At 43.5% G+C, this 12,932-nt stretch overlaps 1 protein-coding gene across 4 annotated transcripts in view; it reads right to left on the bottom strand.

Moving 5' to 3' along the window:
• Nucleotides 1–12,932, bottom strand: part of LOC106587064 (serine/threonine-protein kinase BRSK2) — a 200,425-nt gene that overhangs the window by 63,949 nt on the left and 123,544 nt on the right. For all 4 annotated transcript variants that reach the window (XM_014174956.2, XM_014174958.2, XM_014174960.2 and 1 more), the window contains exons 3-5: nucleotides 5,889–5,974; nucleotides 4,719–4,859; nucleotides 4,068–4,184 (exon numbers count right to left, since the gene is read on the bottom strand). In XM_014174956.2, the coding sequence (XP_014030431.1) occupies nucleotides 4,068–4,184; nucleotides 4,719–4,859; nucleotides 5,889–5,974 (344 nt within the window). The remainder of the gene's footprint in view (nucleotides 1–4,067; nucleotides 4,185–4,718; nucleotides 4,860–5,888; nucleotides 5,975–12,932) is intronic.

Here is a 12,932-nt window from a genome sequence, read left to right as displayed (position 1 = left end):
CTGCCTTGTTCTCAACGCAACACACATGTAAGGACACACACACACACACACACACACGTACATTCTGTAAACACAAGCTTCCTGATTGCCAGAGTCAAATTGAATTACGGTAACGTATGCAAAACCAGTCAATTTGCCCTAGTCGAACAGAGCAGTGTCAGAGCATGCAAACCTAAATCTTTTGTTTAGCACATTGTTTAGAACAACTTGTCCTTAGTTGTATCTAAACGATATTTCATGTTGAATGTTTTTTACATTAGGTACGTCAAATGAAGGATTCCTCAATGTGTCCTTCATGCAAAGTACAGTCATTTTTATCTGATAAAGATTAGATTCCATCATATGTTTATGAACGTCGGCCAGAGGGCAAGGGAGAGAAGAATCTATCACTGTGAGAGTGATATTATACCTCTACGAAGCAAGGATAAAAGTTGAGATTTTTCCATTGTCATCATGCCACCTTTTTATATTCAACAAATGATATACTGTACCGGTAACTGCCAAAATATTGGAAACACTCGAGTAAATGAGGGAAACAAAGTAGATAATAAATAATTAACAATAATTTGCTGGGTGCTTATATTTGTCCTATTTTACACATGTACAAGCGTGTATTATATATGTACAAGTGTGAATTAGAAATGTGTTTTTTGCATATCCCAAATCCCCCTGAGACACCCTCACTACGCAACACAGTGACTAGGGTCTGGTTTCAATTATGGACTATTTTGGCATAGAGGAACTACGTCACTGCCTACATCAATTTTATTCAAGCGGATAAAGTAGTGGCATATGGCAGTGACTTAGTCCCTCTATGCCAAAATAGTCCATCATTGAAACCAGACCCTAGTCACTGTGTTGCCTAGGGTCTGTTTTTTTTTTTTTTTACTTTTCAGAGAGTGGGGTCATGGCCAGGGTCAGCTATTATCAGCAGCGACCCTGGAGCAATCAAGGCTAAGTGCCTTGCTAGCGACATTTTGGTTACTGGACCAACGCTCTAACCGTTAGGCTACACTGCCGCCCACAAATGAGTGCCAGGAGCAGAGATTGAACCCACAGTCTATGGAGCAGGAGCTCGCTGCTGAGACCACAGCGCCATCCATCCATTGAAAGCAGGTGCTTTATTGAAAGTAGGGCAGGAGTGGTCACTGGATGGTTTGATGAGCATGTAAACCATATGCCATGGCCGTCTCAATCACCAGATCTTTAAGGTCAGGGCCCTCCGCAAGCCACCCCCTGTACCCGGACTTTGAACTACTCCCCTCTGGGCGCAGGTATGGGCACCCCTCAGCAGGAAAAACAGAACTAGACAATCAATTGTGCCAGGTGTGATATCCCTCCTAAATAGCTCGGGCTAATGTTCCTATTAACTCAGTAAGGCCCAAAAAAAATGTTTTATTGGTATGTAACTGTTATGAAAGTTGTATTGTCAATTTTGTTTTGTATTTAAACGCCACTTTAAATGTGTACATGACACTGCAACAAAAGTTCCCCATGAGGACAATAAAGTCAGTAAGTAAGTAAGATCTCAACCCAATTGAAAGCTTATGGGAGATTCTGAAGTGGCGCCTGAGACAGCGTTTTCCACCACCATCTACAAAATATCAAACGATGGAAATTCTCCTGGAAGAATGGTGTCGCATCCCTCCAATAGAGTTCCTAGACACTTGCAGCATCTATGCCAAGGTGCATTGAAGTTCTGGCTGGTGGTGGCCCAATGCCCTATTAAGACAAATGTTACCTGTATGTGTACAGTGATTCGAGAGTAAAGTTCCAATACTACCATTGAATGTGGACCCATGTAACCCTGCAAAAGAAAAACTGCATGTGTCACTATGACAACAGGGCACAGGAAATGAAAAAGGCATAATTATACAACCACAAGGGTCCTTAAGGTCAGGGATGTGACATGGCCATCGCCTGAATTCAGTGTCTTTGAAAAGGACACCTTGGAACACAGTCACACAGTGTCCAACGTGCTTGTCAGACGCATGACTTTGCCCGAGAAAACAAAGCAGATGTTTTTTTTTACTGTTTTTTGGGCTGTTCATTTGTGTTGAGTCATGACCTAGTTGTGTTTGTGCATTTGAAATGGGGACAAAGAGTTAAGCCCTCGACAGAGTTCACCTGGGTTAGCACGTTAGCCTGTCACGCCAACTTCCTACTCTTATCTCCTCTGTCACATTGTGCTGGGCCACACTGTCTGTCTTCCAGATGATAATGGACAGAGACTTAGCATTGCTACATGGCTAATCTGTAAAGATGCAGGGTAGGCTATACTGGCCCTGGTTATCTGGGCTAAAGATCTTACTGACCACGCAAACACACACACACACACACACACACACACACACACACACACACACACACACACACACACACACACACACACACACACACGTGGACACACATATATACAGGTGCAAACACACACAAGCATGCTCTTATATACACACACATGGCTTGCGGACTATGTAGGGATTGGACACACGCACGCACACACCAGTGGTGCGCGGATCAGCTGTTCATTCACCCGCACCCGCCCGCAATTGCTAATAACCCATCCACAACTGCCCGACTATGTGTGATAGAGTGACAATCTGAAACCTGCACCTCGACCCTAACCCACTAAAATTGAAAATGCACTGCAGGCTACAGTCAGAGAAGGCAAACATATTTTTTGACAGGGGGTGCAGGATTTTTTGGGGCCTTATTTAGATATGTTTCTACTTATATTTTCTGACATTTTGGTAGGCTATTTGTTAGTCAACTAGTCTATAATTAGATACATGCAGCTTCTCTTCTGTCACTAAAATACTAAGAATAATGAATAATGTCATAAATGGATAGAATGAACGGTCCAATCTAGGTGACAACGGTAATGTTCTCTGTCATCTCTGCTTCTTTCGCGGAGCAAAGACGTTTAGGGGCCGAGGAGAAAATGCAATAAAAAATATAAAAAAGGAACGATTTTCTGTGCAAAATGAGTCAGTTTGACCAGTTGTAAAATGGAAAGCTGTGAACGACCCAACACGTTTCTGATAAAAAAATGTAATTCGGCATGGATGCATATTTTATGTGGTTGAAATTCTATCAGCTTTTATTTATATTGCTGATAAAGAGAGCACCTTTACAGACAGTAGGCTATCTAACTGCGCATTCACATCCTCTTAAGATGCTGAAAAAAATAAATCACATTTCTCCACTCCTGTTCACGGGTCAAAATGTTGCCTACATCTGATGTAGCCTATCATTTTACTACACGAAATGCTTAAATTCTGCAGGAGTTAATATTAAGGCTATGTGAGAGGTTATAGACCTATAGTCATGTCCAGATTTCAGTTTCCATTTAACCCACCTGAACAGTAGGTTACAGCTCCCTTGACGTGTCATAGGCCTATTTGGAGTCCCTGTCTTGTGACTGTTGAATTTGTGTAGCGCCTCACAATCATCACACACTGATATCATCCTCTTTAACCATTTCACCATATCTTTCCCAAACATTACTTTTCTGTCCCCTCCCTTCTCTTTATTTTTCACAGCTTTTCTATTATTGAACAAAATTCTGACATTGTTCATTTTGCCTCCGTGGACAACTTTTTCTGCCGTTCCCAAAAGCATTTGGCGATTGGAGCGTAGGCTCTTTGGTGCGCGTACAGTTCAGTTAGGCACTAAAGCTTAGGCTTACGCACTAATGCCAGATCGCCTAAAATATTGAAAGAAAAACCTCAATGTAGCCTATGAATTGCACAAGAATTATACATTTAAGGTATTATTTTCTCTTTATTCAACCCGCACGCCACACACCCGCCCTTCATTCACACAATATTTAATGACCCTAAAACCGCCTGCCCTGCGCATATACTGTAACCGAAGTGACTGTGGGTTATGGGTCAACCAGCGCATCACTAGCACATACATAGAACATCTCCCCCATCCTAGTGGGCCCACTGGAGTCATGATATTTAGTCCACACACACACACACACACACACACACACACACACACACACACACACACACACACACACACACACACACACACACACACACACACAGTTGATTTACCCGCAGCTGGTCTCCAGCAGACTATCCCCGACCTGCAGAGACGCCATTCCAAAGTCTGCTATCCTGATGTTGTTCTTTTCATCTAACAACAGGTTCTCTGGCTTCAGATCTCTGTGACTGTGGAGAGGAGGTGGGAAAGAGGGAGGAAGAGGGAGAAGGGTAAGAGGGAAAGAAAGAAAGAAAGGGTGAGGGTGAGGGAGAGGGAAAGAGAGAGAGAGAAAAACATAATTTACCCAAGTACCATGCAGAGGTGATAACAAGAAAACCTGACAATCCTACAGGACTAGAATTATGCACTTCCCAGGAATGTAGTCCCGGGTAATTTCCCAAAAAATATACACACTGTACTATAATTTCCTTTGATCAGACGCTAATGTTTCCACTTTCCAAGAGCCCAGTGTCAGGAGCAGGCCTCTCTCATGTCGTGTCTCTCTCTCTCTCTCTCTGATAGGGTCAGTGTTCCTCTCACAGATAAAATGGAAATGGCAGACCAGACACTGTCCCAGAAAGTAGGACTGAGCTTCTACTTCTGCTTGCTCTTTAGGATCTAGGCAGGGATACTTTCAAAGCACTTTGTGACAACTGCTGATGTAAAAAGGACTTTTATCGATACATTTGATTCATTGATTGATCGATTGATTGATGATTCACCATATGGAGTGACTGTGGCAGAAGTCCAGAGCTGAGATGATCTGTCTGAAGAACTTCCTGGCCTCCTTGGGCGTTAACCGTCCCTTCTTGACCAGGTAGTCAAACAGCTCTCCCCCTGACACGTGCTCTAGCACCAGATACCTGGGGAGGGAGGGAACCACACACGTTAGATACACAGTCTAAAGCTGTATATATCATATTATATACATGATATCATATCTCTATAGCTATGTGTGTCTGATTCGGTATTATAGAGATAGTCTACAAGATCCAGGACTGCTTGTAGTGAAAGGCCAGGACCAGCTCTCCTCAAGCTGACCATGCATTTACATTTTTGTTAAGTTAATGTGGCACCCAATCCTTAATTAATGTTGATCCAGAAACCACTGCTTTTAGTGCATCCTCAAGTGTTAACATGTAATTCAAACATTTGGAGTAATGGTCTTCTATCCATAGAAGTTCCTCTACTCTATAGTTGTTCCTACAGCAGTTGCTACTGTGAGAGTATACGTGGTAACTTGTGATATTATCTAAGGTAGCTACTGTTCTGTATGTGTGAGAAAGCACTGAAAACACCCTGTGGTATCCCTATAGCAGAATACTCCATATTCCCACAACCCCCCTCTCTCCCACCCACACCACTTCCTGATTTATTAGCAGATTAAGGGATCTGCTCAAGCGTTCACCTGTCACCGCTAGTTAAATTAGGAACACATTCACACATGAACTGTGAGTGGGAAAATGTATCCGAGGCAAACACTTTGCGTCCTTGTCGGCGATTCGTCTGTGTCAGCGGAATATTAGGAAAACAAATCCCCAAACCGGTTGTCGCTGGCGCCTTTAACAATTATTGAATAGTGCATTTAGCAGAGCCATTGGAGCAGGGACACAGGAGAGATTAATACATAAGATAACATATGGATCTACATTAAACCAACAGGCGTCCGAATAGGCAGGTTAAACTGAGGGAGACCCAATGAAACATTGCACGCCAGTGTGAAAATGGCCCCCGGAAAATACGTTTCTCAAGTGATTTTCAACTTGCCTAGCTTGTTTGCTAACATGTTGCTATGCACTGGTGCTTCTCCAAATATGCAATGTAACAGTTTAAGGGAAGCACATTTGCTACAGCGTTTCAGTGAACCAAATAGTTTTGGAAAGGATACTCACAAATATTTCTTGTTTTCGTAGACGTCGTGCAACTTTAAAACGTGAGGGTGCTCTATGAGCTTCAGAATGGCTATCTCTCGCTCCACCTGCAGAAAGAGAATAAAAGAGGGAGAAAAGAGAGGAAATTAAGAATATTAGTGTGTGATTCAAAGTACTTATGGAAGACTTTAATGGCCCTAAAAAAAATTTTTTTAAACGCATAGCTCCTAGATGGAGCTGTGGATGTACTGTAAGTACTGACCATCCATGAGGTCGTTAACATAGAGCCCTCATTGGAGCCCACTCAAAAAAACGGTTTGGTGCTAAGGCCTAAATAATGAAGAGAAGAATGTGCAGACACAAAGAGTGAGCAACGAGGAACGGAAAGGGAGAGTGCATAGGAGAAAAATAAAGAACGAGACAGCGAGAAGCGTTGGGAATAAAAGACGGACTGGCAGTGCCAGAGCCCATGTCTAGCCTGGCAGCTTGGGTCAATGCCAGGGCCTACGGGAACAGCGACATGCCTACCACTTGTTAAGGTCCTGCTCCTGCCACAGCGCAACCACACACCAGCTAATTTAACTCATTAATCACACACTGATATCTGATATCACTCTATTGTAATACACCACAACACAGCAGGTAGGGGGGACATTTCAACTACTGTTTTTTACACTCTGGAATGTGTGTGTGCACGCATGCGTGTGTGTGTGTCCCTAAACCATAACGGCACTGCGTACAGAACCTCAGCACCTGATAATGTGGTAACATTTTCCAAAGGACCTTGGGCTAAACTTGAGGTAGGTTTATTGATGTGATAGAAAGGTACAGTACATATGTTCCTTGCATAGAACATTGGGTTCTATTGGCCACAAACCATATCACTCACAAATACCGTGTTGTGTGTACAGCTAATACATACATTTGTGTCATGTTCTTTCACAAACAGTACACCTACAGTTGAAGTCGGAAGTTTACATACACTTAGGTTGGAGTCATTAAATCTCGTTTTCGGCCACTCCACAAATTTCTTGTTAACAAACTATAGTTTGGCAAGTCGGTTAGGACATCTACTTTGTGCATGACACAAGTAATTTTTCCAACAATTGTTTACAGACAAAAGTATCTATATCCACAGCCATAAAAAGCCAGACTACGGTTTGCAACTGCACATGGGGACAAAGATCGTACTTTTTGGAGAAATGTCTGGTCTGATGAAACAAAAATAGAACTGAAAAAAGAGGAGGCTTGCAAGCCGAAGAACACCATCCCAACCGTGAAGCATGGGGGTGGCAGCATCATGTTGTGGGGGTGCTTTGCTGCAGGAGGGACTGGTGCACTTCACAAAATATATGGCTGCATGAGGAAGGAAAATTAAGTGGATATATTGAAGCAACATCTCAAGACAACAGTCAGGAAGTTAAAGCTTGGTCGCAAATGGGTCTTCCAAATGGACAATGACCCCAAGCATACTTCCAAAGTTGTGGCAAAATGGCTTAAGGACAACAAAGTCAAGGTATTGGAGTGGCCATCACAAAGCCCTGACTTCAATCCCATAGAAAATGTGTGGGTAGAACTGAAAAAGCCTGTGCGAGTAAGGAGACCTACAAACCTGACTTAGTTACACCAGCTCTGTCAGGAGGAATGGGCCAGAAGTCACCCAACTTATTGTGGGAAGCTTGTGGAAGGCTACTCGAAACGTTTGACCCAAGTTAAACAATTTAAAGGCAATGCTACCAAATACTAATTGAGTGTATGTAAACTTCTGACCCACTGGGAATGTGATGAAAGAAATAAAAGCTGAAATAAATCATTCTCTCTGCTATTATTCTGACATTTCACATTCTTAAAATAAAGTGGTGATCCTAACTGACCTAAGACAGGGAATTCGTACTAGGATTAAATGTCAGGAATTGTGAAATACTGAGTTTAAGAGTATTTGGCTAAGGTGTATGTACATTTTATAGTTCATAGTTCATACATAGTCACAGAAAAAAAACATAATGAAAAGACACATTAGTGACCAATAATAAAAATGTCAACTGCATTTTTGTAGCCTCCTTACATCCAGACAAAACAGCTATTGTTTGTGTGTCATCTGTGTCATGAACATTTAGCCCGTACTGACATCATCATGAATGTCGTGTGGCACCCTCCATTTTGTGTGATACTGTCAAACTCAATAAAGCTTCACGATTCAAACAACTGTTACACTTCCTGCTTTGAGACAACACATTACAGGGGCAATGGAAGCTCAATGGGGAGTACACTTTATGCTTATAAGCATAGATCAACATTTGCTAACCATTAAATTAGGTAAACAGTACATGAGTTATATGAATATGTTAATATGCTGCAGTAGCTTCAGTATGACCAAATCTACCTGCAAGATGCCTAGTGCAAACCTCAGGAGGATAGACATACACACACACACACACGCACACGCACACACATGCACACAGACGCACGCACACTCGCATGCACACACACACAGCACAACCACCCCCCCCCCACCAACAACACCTCCAGTCTAGAGTGCTGAGTTGGATTTACAGAATGCTAGCAGTATAAATGCCAGCTCAGTGAAAACATGAGGGATGAAGCTGTGCAGCTGGCAACTGTTTCTCTCAATAAGTCTCACTCTAATTGCTTCAATAAAGGGTCTGGCTTGTTAGCCAAAGACACAGGTACCATAAACCATAAATACAGAAAAGCAACACAATGTATTCACAATTCCCTACACAGGTCAGCATTTACAGTACATTAGAGACTGCCTCTACATTCAGAGAATATTAAACTGGGTTTGCCAAATAACTGGTATTTAATTTTCGTATTCATATTGTATATCCGTTCCCTCTTCAAATGTCAATAAAGAACACATGAAGTCATCAGTTTTGAATTGAATAAGCGTTATTAATCATTAACCAGTGGAGTGGTATCAGTGTGAATACCTGCTCCAGCTGATCAAACTAATCCTGTGTTAATACTGTACTGAATGTCCTATTGACTGGGCTTCTCACTGGCTGATCGTTCCTACGCTATTAGGATAGGATGTTGGAACACACAAAGGTTTTTTGATACGTTAGCGTAGCAGAGGTGGTTCAGTGAACTACACAATCGTGTGATCATTAACCTTGTCTGAGACCTGGAGAACTTGTGCTAGCTGCCAGAGTTGGGATTTAACTCAATGGGCTAACAAAGTCTTAATGTTTGGAGGCACTGGGTTCAACACCCAGTATGTCATACTAGCCTAGCATCAGAACATATGAGAGTTGCTTGAGAGTTTGTGCAACATCTGGATACACAGAGAGGACTATTACACCATGACACATGACATCTGGACCCAGTGAGCCAATTAGCTCGCGTGGAATCATGGTGTGCATGCATGATTCTAAAGTTGGGTTCTATGCAGATTTGGTGGCACACATACACAGAGTAATACGCAATGTCTTGTAACGGCCCATGGGTCCCAACTGTCTTAGGTCAGCTGTGAGCTGCCGCAAGGTGATGTGTCCCAATGTAGTCCTTAAGTGCTATTTCTCTTAAGTGCCCAATTGTCCTGAAGTCCTGAAATCCTCATGTGAGTATGCCATTGTCCTCCTCAAGGTGTATGTTTATCAAATCAAATTTGATTGGTCACCTACACGTGTTTAGCAGATGTTATTGTGGGTATAGCGAAATGCTTGTGCTTCTAGTTCCGACAGTGTAGCAACATCTAACAAGTAATATCTAACAATTTCACAACAAATACCTAATACACACAAATCTAAGTAAAGGGATGGAATTAACAATATAAAAATATATGGACGAGCGCTGTAAGGTGCTCTTGCCTTGATATCTTGCAGTAGGTCTCTCCTGTATATGTTTACATACCTACTTTACCCCTCCAACTGCCAGCGAGCCATACCTCTACCCACATACCAACAAAGGGGCACTAACACACCCACAGGGAAAAGGGGGAAAGGGTAGAGGGTGAGAGAAAGACAAGACGAGAGGCGAGGGAAGAGAGGTAGGAACTAGGAAAGTGAGGCACAGGGGACAGAAGCAACCGACAAAATCGTAATTCTATTGCCATCAAAGCCCCAAATCTTCAAAGGTTCTGTCACTGGGATCGGGGCTGGAGCCTTGGAGCAGGGGGAAATAAATAATGAAACCCTTTAATCTTTTTTTATTTATTAACCTTTATTTATACCGGGGAACAGTGGGTTAACTGCCTTGTTCAGGGGCAGAAAACAGATTTTTACCTTGTCAGCTCAAGGATTCAATTCAACAACTTTTCAGTTACTGGCCCAACGCTCTAACCACTAGGGTACCTGTCGCCCAGTGGCTGGCCCCACCAAGCCCTCTGTCATGCCAGCTTCCCCCTTTCTGCCTTCCTTCTCTCTGCCTTCTCTCACAGACAGGGAATGAAAGAAGGAGGGAAGGAGTACGGGGGGCCAGTACAAAAAAACAAAAAAAAATGCATGAAATGAAATGTATGCATTCACTACTGTAAGTCGCTCTGGATAAGAGCGTCTGCTAAATGACTAAAATGTAAATCTAAAAATGAGTAAGAGAGAGATTCAGAGAGAGAGCGATAGATGGAGGGATGGAGAGAGAGGGACTGAGCGAGAGTTTCTTGGTTACAGCAACACTCAAAATGAAAACGTTTCCTTTTCAATTTCCTCCTGTCCCTTTCTCTGTCTGTCTCGCTCTAACTTTTCTCTTATTCTCTTATTTGTCTTTCTCTCTTTCACACTCTCTGGCTCTTTCTCTGCAACGTGCTGTGCTATCAAGGCCTTAACAACAGGGATTCTAATGCTAAGTGCTAGCAACGTTTATATGTTTACAACTGGGATGCTAAAGTTAGGTGCTAGCGACATTTATCCATTTACAACAGCGACGCTAACACTAGGTGCTAGCGAAATTCACGGCAGGGATTTTAATGCTCGGTGCTAGAATCAGCGACAGTACACCTGAAGCCACATAACCTCACACTTTCACACACTCTTTAATGTCCTGTGGAAATCAATTTAAGAATGTATTTTCATACCATGAAGAAGTTCTCAAAAAATTACAGCCATATATGCATAGAAAATATATATTAGACACACATCTATATACAGCTGAAGTCGAAAGTTTACATACAGTTAGGTTGGAGTCATTAAAACTCGTTTTTCCACCACTCCACAAACTTCTTGTTAACAAACTATAGTTTCGGAAAGTCGGTTAGGACAACTACTTTGTGCATGACACAAGTCATTTTTCTAACAATTGCTTACAGACAGATTATTTCACTTATAATTCACTGTATCACAATTCCAGTGGGTCAGACGTTTACATACATTAAGTTGACTGTGCCTTTAAACAGCTTGGAAAATTCCAGAAAATGATGTCATGGCTTTAGAAGCTTCTGATAGGCATCATTTGTCACGTCATGACCAGTAATAGGGGTTATTTGTTATTGTAGTTTGGTCAGGACGTGGCAGGGGGTATTTGTTTTATGTGGTTCGGGGTGGTTGTGTGTTTAGTAGGGCGTTTGATTTATTCCGGGTTTTGGGCAATGTTCTATGGTTATGTATTTCTATGTTTAGTCTAGTATTTTGCATTTCTATGCTTAGTTAATTGGGGATTGGACTCTCAATTGGAGGCAGGTGTTTTGTAGTTGCCTCTGATTGAGGGTCCTATATATAGGTATGTGTTTGTTTTAGTGTTTTGTGGGAGATTGTGCTGTGTATAGCTCTGTGCCTTACCGGCCTGTTATTAGTCGTTGTGTTTTTGTTGTGAACGTGTTTATTTTGGTTTACCTTCTTTGTCCGTTGAAATAAAAGAAGATGAGTGCACATTTCCCCGCTGCGTCTTGGTCCGCTTTACCCTACGACAACCGTGACAGAATCTCCCACCAACCAAGGACCAAGCAGCGGGGTAAGGAGCAACGGAAAAATGATATGGACTATAATGGAAATTGGACTTGGGAGGAGATTTTGGACGGGGCTGGACCTTGGCATCAGGCTGGGGACTACCGTTTTCCTCCGGAGGAAATAGAGGCAGCCAAGGCGGAGAGGCATCGGTACGAGACTTTGTACGCGCCGATAGCGTTCAAACCAGAGAGGCAGCCCCAAGATTTTTTTTTGGGGGGGGCACATGGACAGATCGGCGGAGCCGAGGATGGTACCAGAGCCAGTCGGGGTAAAATTGGAGGTGAGCGAAGCAGAGACTATTAAGGAGTTGATGGGAAAATTGGAGATGAAAACTATGAGAGAGCTACTGTGTTGGTGTATTAGGCACGACATTCGCCCTACAGAGCGTGTCCGTAAATTGATGTCACCTGAGTCAGCTCTCCATACGTGTCCTGAGGTGCGTGCTAGCCGGCTGGTGAAGACAGTACCAGCACCACACACCAGGCCTCCAGTACATCAGCACAGTCCAGTATGTCCTGTTCCCACTCCACGCACTAGCCCTGAGGTGTGTGTTTCCAATCTGATACCTCCAGTACCAGCCCCATGCACTAGGCTTCCAGTACATCAGCCCAGTCCAGTATGTCCTGTTCCCGCTCCTCGCACTAGCATTAGTGTGTGTGTCCCTAGTCTGATACCTCCAGTACCAGCCCCATGCACTAAGCTTCCAGTGTGTCAGCCCAGTCCAGTATGTCCTGTTCCCGCTCCTCGCACTAGCCTTAGTGTGTGTGTCCCTAATCTGATACCTCCAGTACCAGCCCCACGCACTAAGCTTCCAGTGCGTCAGCCCAGTCCAGTACGTCCTGTTCCCGCTCCTCGCACTAGCCTTAGTGTGTGTCCCTAATCTGATACCTCCAGTACCAGCCCCACGCACTAAGCTTCCAGTGCGTCAGCCCAGTCCAGTACGTCCTGTTCCCGCTCCTCGCACTAGCCTTAGTGTGTGTCCCTAATCTGATACCTCCAGTACCAGCCCCACGCACTAAGCTTCCAGTGCGTCAGCCCAGTCCAGTACGTCCTGTTCCCGCTCCTCGCACTAGCCTTGGGGTGCGTGTCCCTAGTCTGATACCTCCAGTACCAGCCCCACGCACTAGGCTTCCAGTGCATCAGCCCAGTCCAGTACGTCCTGTTC

Source organism: Salmo salar, chromosome ssa26, assembly GCF_905237065.1.
Source record: "Salmo salar chromosome ssa26, Ssal_v3.1, whole genome shotgun sequence".
NCBI classification, from domain to species: domain Eukaryota; kingdom Metazoa; phylum Chordata; class Actinopteri; order Salmoniformes; family Salmonidae; genus Salmo; species Salmo salar.
Note: the sequence above shows the minus strand (reverse complement) of the source record. Positions and strands in the feature narration are given on the sequence as shown.